The 11,106-nt window shown below is 36.6% G+C and overlaps 1 protein-coding gene across 1 annotated transcript in view; it reads right to left on the bottom strand.

The window, feature by feature from the left end:
* Positions 1-1,526: 1,526 nt before the first annotated feature.
* The window catches only part of RGS17 (regulator of G protein signaling 17), a 119,829-nt gene continuing 110,249 nt past the window's right edge, over positions 1,527-11,106 (bottom strand). Inside the window, exon 5 of the mRNA XM_017871693.1 lies at positions 1,527-2,558. Within this exon, the coding sequence (XP_017727182.1) occupies positions 2,370-2,558 (189 nt within the window). The 3' untranslated portion in view covers positions 1,527-2,369. The remainder of the gene's footprint in view (positions 2,559-11,106) is intronic.

The raw sequence follows: 11,106 nt of genomic DNA, 5'->3' as shown, positions 1-11,106 counted from the left end.
TAACTTATGACTAGCAGGTCACCATCATATATAGTAACAACAAGAATATAAAGTCTACAGTTAAAAAGATGGATGCATGCAGTGTATCACAGTATATTACATATTTTCTAGTCATGTGCACCAATTTGTTGTGCCTCAAACACAGAAACAAATATGATACTACACCATACATGTGTATATATCATAGTAGCATAATAAACTCAATTCTAAGCAAGAAAAAAAATTAAATAATTTAGGAACAATAGAACTTCACAATAGAAGTGATGATTCTTTTAGGTTTTTCTTTACTCTTTAGGAAAAAATATGACTTTTGTAAACATCTTCATAGCTATCTTTTTTCAACATATTACTGAAAACTATTATTCAAATAGTAATTAAATGACATGAATAAAATATGTCAACACACTAACACTTTCAGAAAACAGGCATTTGTTAAAAGAAATGATTATTATAAATATTTTCTATCTTGCATTTTAACTACATTTCCATAAATAATGTATTTAAAAGTGCTGAATATGGTAGGATAGTCAGCAACGCCAGTGTAAACAGAATATTTTCTTTTCTACTCCGCAATTTTTTAAAAATCCCATTTTGTCAAACACTGCAACAGTTAAAATATTTGCATAGGGAATAGATAATAGCCCTTTTATTCATGTCTCCTGAATTTTATATAAATTAGAAAATCATACTTGCTTAAAAAAACAATTTTTGAAATGTTTTAAGTTTATGGAAAAAGAAACTTTATGATGCCAACCTTTCAAGTTAAAATAAATTTAAAAAGAAACCCCCACACTCGTTTCTTAAAAAATATGCTTAATAGAAAATTAAAAAATGAGAGGTAGTTAAAAAAAATGACAAAGAAAAACCTGTAAACTGTAATATCATCCTTAATATAAGGCAGTGTTGCGCTCGAAGTGGAGGTATTAAATCGCTGTTAAAACTTTCTGATTTTAGGTTACTCAGTATTATATTCATTCCCTGCGGGTAGGTTAAAAATAGGTCTGCGCGGGAATGTTATATTTCAAATCGGGTTGATTATAAATAGACTCTGATTATTTTAATTATCACTTTTCTGCATGACAGAATATTGTTTCCTTGAAGGTCAGAAGTACATGACAATGTCAGGCAAGTGTTTTGTCATAAAGATTTAGTGTACTTATAAAAAATAATATGGCAGCTGGAAAATTTGAGCACTGTACTGCCTTTTAATTATGGATGAAAACTAATAGTTTGGTTTAAACATCTTTAAAATGTCATCCTTAAGATACTCTGTGAAAACAGTTAAGGTCTGAAGTAGAGAATTATTTTCTTCATAACCCTTATAAAACTTTTCCTGGTAAAAACAGCTTTTCACTGGATTTCACTTTCAAGGAAAATATGCCACAGGACAGATGCTATTATCAAAATGTTTTACAGTGCTACATGTAGGCATTCCTTTATTAAGTCCTTTTGTTTATATTCCAAAACTAAGTTATCAAGCTTATTATTATTTTTTTCTTGCTGAAGTACATAACTTTACACAACCATTTTAAAACTGGAGAGCCAGTCTTTAATAAATTAATTACAGTATTGGACATCTGATATATACATAAATTCATTTTCTTCTATTACAATTAAAAGCAGTATCACTCTTTGATTTGTCATTGAGATAGGATATCTTCAAATTGTTTTGTGCTTTTTTTTCTTCTTTTTTTTTGTTTTTTGCTTTTAGCATAGTAAACTCTCCTGTAATGAAAATGCCACAGTTTTGGCAGTGAACAACCAGAGGAATCCCCATTAGGATTTTCCAACAAACAGATAAATAGCTCTTTTTCATGTACAGAAATATTGGCTTCAAAATTAGTGTACTAAACACAGTATACAGAATGTTGAATACCATTGTTACATTGTAAAAATTGCTTTTTTCTGTCTTAGATTATGTTAAAAAATGCAAACCATGGCCGATTTTTTTGGCAATTATTTCTTAAGACCATATTGCACAAAAGTCCTTAAATACAGATATAAGTTATGCTATTGGATTAAATATTACAACAACTACGTGGCAAATGAAGCAGTTTTACTTTGCACATGCAGTCTCTGGAGATACACGAGGAGACTGTTCATAGGACTACAAATACACTTTGCTTGCAAGTAGAATGAGTGTTGAATAAAACAAACAATTTGGCAATTCATTGTTTTGTGTGGTATTTTCTCCAAACTTAACCATGGAAAACCTTGATAAAAATGGAGACAAAGACCATAATGGTTGTGTTTTCACAGTAGCCTGAGGAATGTTAAACTGTAGTTCTCCAGGAACTCAGTTTCTGATGTTATTTAACTACTTTTATTTCCCATCTCAGCCCTCCAAAATGATTGTTTTTAAATGAACATTAAGATTCAGAAGAAGAGCCAGCAGTACTTTCAACAAATGACTTATAAATTTGAGAGTTCAAAAACCTTGGAAAGGAATCTCTGTGCATTAAAGTATATATCTGAAGTTGGGCGTCTTCATACATGTGAGGATTAGGATCCAACAGATTTCTATTGATCACCTCTCTAACTCGAGAATCAAGACTGACCTAAAAAGAAACAAGAGCAAATACATTACATAACATTTTTTTCAAAAGACCTCAATTAAGTAACTGTAAGTTTGTGACATTTTAGAGAAACTTCAAAGAGCAAATCCAACTACCAGAAGTCTTGAGTTCGTCTTTTCACACTACAAAACCTTATGTACTTTTCTCCTTCAAAATTTGCACTAAACAACAACAAAAAAAGCAAAGTAAGTCTTTTAAACCAGAAATTTAGTTTACAGATGTCTTTGCTTACTTGGTTTTATGGTTTCTATGCATTCATTCAGAAGTTTTTGACAATTTCTAACCATGGTTGAGGTACCCGAAATTTCCTAGCTAGAATATGAATTCACCTCCTCCTATTCTGTGATTGGTGGAGGCTGGCAATATTGATAAGAAGATAAAAAATCTACTGGCAGAAAAGAGTTCCCTGGCAAAAATTAACATGCATATAAAATGCCAACTCCCCACAGTTTTGTATCCCAACAAGTCCTACTGTGTCAAAAGTAGGAAACCAAGAGTGTAGCAGGGCATGCAATGAGCAGGTATGCTTCATGTCTCACATCTGCCCGGCAAGGACTAGCAAACATTCTTATACATCCAAAGACCTCTTACTAACGATGAAGCAGATCAATTGCTTGGAGTGAAATCTTTGAGAGGAGATATAGGAATAGGAATGCAGAATAAACATTAAGATAATCAATACAGTGTTACTTGAAAAGTGTACAGAAATTAAATTCTGCAATGATTTAGGATTTTCCCTCTTCCTCACTAAATGCAAATCCTCTTGGAACTGGTAAAATATGTTGGAAAGGGAAATGGGGAAAAATACTTGGCAATAAAGGCATGGTTGGAGGAACAGAACTAAAGCCCTGCGCTGAAATACCATGTTAGAACAACCCCACAAGTGGTAAATAACCAGAGTCCAGATTGTTTTCCTCAATCCTCACTATTTAGCAAGGAATAGGACTTGTGAACCATAGTTATTTCATGATATATTCACATACAAACTTTCCATATTTATATTTAAACATGTTGTCATAAGCATTCTGCAAATGCCTTTTAGTTCTGGCTTCTTTTCCCACCACTGTTTGGACTAAGTCTGGGAACTAATACAGTCTCTTATTGAAGTCTCTCCTATTCCATCTAGTGTCCCCAGGTTCCTGAGCTCAATAGACCACATGGAATTGGGTTGATTTGCTACACCCCAGGGATGGCTACTAGATTTGTTGGGAGATGGCAATCCAGACTACATTTCTGTGGTTTAGCCAGACCAACTCATATGGGGACATCTCATTTTACTGCGCTTCCCTTTATTGTTTTTCGCAGATACTGTGTTTGCTACAGATTGAAGGCTTGTGGCGATCCTGTGTCAAGCAAGTTGACTGGCACCATTTTTCCAATACCACGTGCTCACTTTGTGTCTCTGTGTCACATTTTGGTAGTTCCCATAATATTTCACAATTTTCATCATTATTATATATTTTAAGGTGGCCTGTGATCAGTGACCTTTGATGTTACTTTTGCAATTGTTTTAGGAGGCCATGAACCATGCCCATATAAGACTTAGTTAATCCTTAATTGATGACTATGGTGTGAATACTGACTGTTCCACTGACCTGCCATTCCCACATCTTTTTCCCTCTCCTCAGGCCTCCCTATTTCCCATGGAGGAAACAATATTGAAATTAGGCCAATTAATAACCCGCCAGTGGCCTCTAAGTGTTTAAGTGAAAGGAAGATTCACACATCTGTCACATTAAATAAAAAGCTAGAAATGGTTAAACTTACTGAGGAAGGCATGTCGAAAGCAGAGACTGGCCAAAAGCTAGGCCTCTTTTGAAAGTTAGCCAAGTTGTGAATGGAAAGGAAATGTTCTCAAAGGAAATTAAAAGTGCTACTCCAGTGAACATGTGAGTAAGAAAGCAAAACAGCCTGTTGCTGAAATTTAAAAAGTCTGAGAGGCCTGGACAGAAGATCAAACAAGCCACAACATTCCCTTAAACCAAAACCTAATCCAGAGCAAGGTCCTAACTCTCTTCAATTCTGTGAAGACTGAGAGAGGTAAGGAAGCTGTGTAAGAAAAGTTTGACGCTCACAGAGGTTAGTTCATGAGGTTTAGGGAAATAAGTCATCTCCATAACATAAAACTTCAAGGTGAAGCAGCAAATGGCTGACGTAGAAGCTGCGGTAATTTATTCAGAAGATCTAGCTAAGATAATTGATAGAGGTGGCTACACTAAACAGTAGGTTTTCAATATAGACAAAACAGCCTTACATTGGAAGAAGATACCATCTAGGACTTTCAGAGCTAGAGAGAAGTCAATGCCTGATTTCAAAGATTCAAGGACAGGCTGATTCTGTTGTTAAGGGCTAATACTAAGTGGTAACTTTAAACTGAAATGAATGCTTATTTACCATTCTGTAAATCCTAGGGCCCTTAAGAATTATGCTAAATCTACTCTGCCTGTGAACTATAAATGGAACAACAAAGCCTAGATGACAGCACATCTGTTTAAAGCATGTCTTGCTGGATGTTTTAAGCCCACTGTCAAGCCCTACTGCTCAAAGAAAAAAGATTCCTTTGAAAGTTTTACCGCTCATTGACAATGCTTCTCGTCATCCAAGAGCTTTGATGAAGACGCACAAGGAAATTAGCATTGTTTTCACGCCTAACACAACATCCATTCTGCAGCCCGTAGTCAAGAAGTAATTTCAACTTACAAGTATTATTTAAGAAATACATTTCAGAGGCCAGGTGCAGTGGCTCAGGCCTGTAATCTCAGCACTTTGGGAGGCTGAGGTGGGTGGATCACAAGGCCAGGAGATTGAGACCATCCTGGCTAACATGGTGAAACCCTGTCTCTACTAAAAATATGAAAAATTAGCCGGGCATGGTGGCAGGTGCCTGTAGTCCCACCTACTTGGGAGGCTGAGGTAGAAGAATAGTGTGCACCCGACGGGACTCGGAGCTTGCAGTGAGCCAAGACCACGCTACTGCACTCCAGCCTGGGTGACAGAGTGAGACGCTGTCTCAAAAAAAAAAAAAAAAAAAAAAAAAAAAATACATTTCATAAGGCTATCACTGCCATAGTGATTGATACCTCTGATGGAACTAAGCAAAGCAAATGAAAAATCTTCTGGAAAGAATTCACCATTCTAGTCATTAAGAATATTTCTTTTCTTTTTTTTTTTGAGACAGAGTCTCGCTTTGTCCCCCAGGCTGGAGTGCAGTGGCTTGATCTCGGTTCACTGCAAGCTCCGCCTCCCGGGTTCACGCCATTCTCCTGCCTCAGACTCCCGAGTAGCTGGGACCACAGGCGCCCACAACCACGCCTGGCTAATTTTTTGTATTTTTTAGTAGAGACGGGGTTTCACCGTGTTAGCCAGGATGGTCTCGATCTCCTGACCTCGTGATCCGCCAGCCTCGGCCTCCCAAAGTGCTGGGATTACAGGCGTGTGCCACCGTGCCTGGCCGTCATTAAGAACATTTGTGATTCATCAAAGGTCAAAATATCAACATTACCAGGAATTTAGAAAAAGCTGATTCCAACCCTCCTGGATGATTTTGAGGAGTTCAAGACTTCAGTAGAGGAACTAACTGCAGATGTGGTGGAAATGGTGATAGAGCTAGAATTAAAAGTGGAGCCTGAGGATGGGACTGATTGCTCCAATTTCATGATAAAACTCTAAAGAATGAGGACTTGCTTCTTATAGATGAGCAAAGAAAGCGGTTTCTTGAGATGGAATCTATTTCTGGCGAAGATGCTGTGAACATTGTTGAAATGACAACAAAGGATTTAGATTACATAAACTTAGTTGATAAAGCAGCAGCAGGGTTTGAGAGGATTGACTCCTATTTTGAAAGAGGCTCTTCTGTGGGTAAAATGCTACCAAAAAGCATTACATGCTATAGAGATATCTTTTATGAAAGGAAGTCAATCGATGTGGCAAACTTCATTGTTGTCTTATTTGAATAAATTGCCACAGCCACCCCAACTTTCAGCAATACCAGCCTCATGAGGCAGCAGCCATCAATGTCGAAGCAAGACCCTTCCTCCACCAGCAAAAAGATTATGACTCTCTCAAAGCTCAGATGATTGTTAGCAGTTTTTATCAATAAGGAATTTTAAAATAAAGGTATGCAGATTTTTAAGACATAATGCTATTGCTAAATATTGTTTATACTATGACTACAGTATAGTATAAGTGTATCTTTTTTTTTTTTTTTTTTTTGAGACGGAGTCTCGCTCTGTCGCCCAGGCTGGAGTACAGTGGCGCGATCTCGGCTCACCGCAAGCTCCGCCTCCCAGGTTCACGCCATTCTCCTGCCTCAGTCTCCCGAGTAGCTGGGACTACAGGCACCACTAAGCCCGGCTAATTTTTTGTACTTTTAGTAGAGACGGGGTTTCTCCTTTTTAGCCAGGACAGTCTCGATCTCCTGACCTCGTGATCCACCCGCCTCGGCCTCCCAGAGTGCTGGGATTACAGGTGTGAGCCACCGTGCCTGGCCAAGCATATCTTTTATATGCATTGGGAAGCCAAAATATTTGTGCGACTTGTTTTGTGATATTTGCTTTATTGCGGTTGTCTGTAACTGAACCTGCAGTCTTGCTGAAGCAAGTCTGAAAAACATTACTTGGCTGAACTACACATTTGTCTTTGTTGGGAATTCTTCAAAAATAAAAATGTTCTGGAAATGAATTGTTCAATTTCTATTTTCTGTTATTACCACATGAGGTCACTATCAAGTACAAAGTAATTTTAAAAGTACAGAATATTTTCTCCAACGTTTTATTTTATCTAAAATATTTTTGCATTTATATGCCAGAGGGAAATATTGACACTGGAGTTTAAACTGAGATAAACTCATTTATCTTATTCTGAAACATCATGTTATGGTAAGGTAAAATCTTACCAAACACCTCTGTATTTAGAAATGGTGCTTTCTTTCAAACTTAAGAGAACTTTTTGTTTCAACGGAGCAGGAAACTTTACATTAGTGATTTTAAAAAAGGAGGTCATTTACTTCTTAAATAATAGTATCATTAAATGTAGTGTAAAACTTTCTTCTCAGTAGATGGACTCATATTATCTTAAGACAAATAAAATAACAAACTATTAAATGTCTTATGTCCTCATTGTTTAATTTTTAATTTTGCAAGCCAAAAGCAATAGTGAAATATTGTAAAGTCATACAGTTCAATATTTAGTAATCTATAATGAAAATGCATTTGTTATTACTATTTAAAGAATAAAATAGTTACCTTAATAGCAGGTTGTCTGCCTGAAAAGGCTGTCGATCAGTCAAAAGAAGTGTAGCGAGGTCAAATAATAAGGATAAGCCCCATGGGGATAACAATCTATTGTTTCATCTTGTAGCATCTTTGTGCTTCAGAATGTGGATCATCTATAATACAAGGTATTGGTGGTGGATCCCAGTTGGGCCTGGGCCACAGTCACCCTAGGATTCAGGTGTGTCTGGATGGCTTCTAAAGCCATCTTATCTGGGCTCCATTGCATGAGGGACTGAGGAATTTCCTGCATAGAACTCATCCTAAGGGAAGAGAAAGTTGAGTAGCACAAGATAAGAGCTATCCTCAGGCAATGCACGTCTCCTCTTAACTCAGGCCACGTAGACTCATACCGAGGTGGTGTCAGGGGAAGAGTGCATTCCAGCAATAACAGAATTTATAGCACAATAGCACCACCATTGTGACACAGGACACAAGACAGCATGATAGGTCTGACCGCATTTAACTGGCAGTTCTAGCAGTACTGAAAAGTCCAGCAATGTTGAGACACAGCAACTGAAGTTTTAAAGACACAAGTGACTTTGCAATAGGTCTCCGTGAACTTGGAAGCATTCATTCTCACAGGGAGTAGGAGACAGGGAGGCAGAAAAGCAAGGGACTTGCAAGCAAATAGTCATGAGAGTGAACTGTTCAACAAGAGTATGGAGGTAAAGCGAGGAGAATGAAGACAGAGAAATCTTGTTAGTGTGGCTTGGGAAAATCTGGGCTAAACTGAGTCATATACTCTAGTTAATCTTACTAGATTTCCTATTCATTGAAGGAGGATATGAAGGTAGGTTAGCATTGCTGAAAGGGAGTACACCAACTTTTGACCCTGCCTTTTAATTCTAGTCATCAAGATGCAAGGGAAAATTTGATCCTATGGACATTTTTGGCATAAATATACAAGAATCATGAATTTTCACTGAAAGTCTTTTTTTCCGTAGAGAACCCTTCTTTACATTATTTAATTCCCTGAACAATGTTTTTCATGTATCACAACCAAGTGTTTTCTCCATTTTTCGCTCTTATTTTTACTGTTACTGAAGTTTCTTTATTTAGAATTCCTTTCCAAGTAAAATTCTGATTAATTTTTTCCCTTTATAAGTCCATATCAAATTTTACCAATGATAACATCTACCACTGGAAATTTTCTTTTCTGTTTTTAATTTGAACTAAATTTGGTATTCCTATGTTAAATTTTATAAATCGAAAGAATACATGATCCTCCTACCAATTTTAATAAATTTTTGCTTTGTGTACATTTAGTCACGTTTTATTTTGTTTGAATTTATCTCTTAGAACAAAGATGATTGGTAGGGTAAACTGTAATGTAATATTCTTGGTGGTGTCTGGATAATAGGAGAGTATATCCTGCTGGTCTAGGGGGAGGGTTCAGGCCTGTGGTTAAGGTTGCTATTTCTCATCATGTGTGAAGTTCTACAGTTGGATTTATAGAAATCTATGGTAACATCAGGAAGAAAATAATAGGCAATGGAAGAACTAATCAGCATGGTGTAGTTGGAAAAGCACCAAATTTGGAATCAGAAGATCTTGGGCTAGCATTCTATCTCTACCAGATATATTTCTAATGTCCTCAAACATTCATTTTACCTCTTTGAGAATCAGTTTCTTTTGCTATAAAGTGGTACCATCTGTCCTTGTGGCTGAAAGATTGCTGTGAGACTCAGACTGTAATAATATATGTAAGACCACTGTGCCAATAATGAAGCTAATGTAAAGTAATTAATAATAATTGATCATAATTATGACATCATCTTGATCAAACCCAATGTGTTTGGCTTTTGCATCAACTTGAATTTTACCTTCTCAGAGTGACCTTTCCTGACCACTTCTATTCCATCTAATTCAAGCTCCAGCCCATCACAATTTTTAGTTACTTGTTTCAACAAGATTTGTCTGTCTTTCTAAAATGTAAGCTCCATTAAGGGATCGGCCAGTGTCTCTTGTTTATCATCATATCCCCAATATCTAGCCCAGTGCTTGGCTCATAGTAAGCAGTCAATAAATATTTTTTGAATGATAATATGTGCGCATAAAAAATACATTTAGGAAAATACAGTCAAGTGAGTTCTGTTTAGGAAAACTGAATTAAATCATTGAATGTGCTAAATTCACATAATTTCACTTAAAGACATATCTACATGGACACACAGAATCTGCATGTCTATCACATAAGCATTATTTTTTAGATAATTCTGATGTTTCAATAGGTCTATTACCGTTTTCTCTCAGGGTAACTGGGAATTTAGAAAAATCAGAAAAAGCAAACTCCTACTACTATTACAATTACCATTCCCCAGAGCTTGAACATAACAGATTTCGTGGGTTGTTAGGCTTTCTCCATCCATGCCTTCATTCATAACACTAGGACGTGGAGGTTCCAGCGCACTAAAGTGAGTCACTAAGTGGCTCACAGACAGTAAGTGACAGATCCAGTTTATAGTCCTGGTAATGACAACGCCATCACTAGGCAGATTTCTACATAACTGGACCATAGTTTTCTTCAGTTCAGATAAATGTCTTATATTTGTTGAAGGATTTATAATTATTTCTTTTTTCAGTAGCTTAATGCTGTTTACAGTTGATAAGAGCCTTTAAATATATTTTTTATTCAAGTTATTTATTTTGCTAGGGTTGTCTTTTGATATACTTTGGATGTTGGTACCCACCCTAATCACAGGTTGAAATGTAATCTCCAGTGTTGGAGACGGGGTCTGGTGAGAGATGACTGGTTCCTGGGGACAGATTTCTCATGAATGGTTTAGCACCATCTTCTTGGTGCTGTCCTTGTGATAGTGAGTGAATTTTTGCGAGATCTGCTTATTTAAAAGTGAGTGGCCCCTCCCAACCCCTTGCTCCTGCTTTGCCCATGCGATGTGCTTGCTCCCCCTTCATCTTATGCCATGATTATAAGCTTCCTGAGGCCTCTTTAGAAGCAGAGCTGATGCCAGCACCACGCTTCCTGTGAAGCCTACAGAACTGTGAGCCAATTAAACCTCTTTTCTTTATAAATTACCCAGTTTCATGTATTTCTTTATAGCAATGCAAGATTGGCCTAACACATCTTTTCAATAATAAATATAAGCTGCCACCAAAATCTGCTACGTGGAACAAGTCTACTATTAGACTTAAAGGCCTCTTTATTATCTTCATGTATTTTGCCCTTGAAGACATCACTTTCAAAAAATTTACTTTTTAAAACAAATGCGTAAATTTCTAGTTTTTTTTTTTTTTTT

This window comes from Rhinopithecus bieti, unplaced genomic scaffold, assembly GCF_001698545.2.
Source record: "Rhinopithecus bieti isolate Rb0 unplaced genomic scaffold, ASM169854v2 scaffold_6712, whole genome shotgun sequence".
Lineage (NCBI taxonomy): Eukaryota > Metazoa > Chordata > Mammalia > Primates > Cercopithecidae > Rhinopithecus > Rhinopithecus bieti.
The sequence above is the reverse complement of the archived record's forward strand: the minus strand, read 5'-3'. Positions and strand labels throughout refer to the sequence as shown.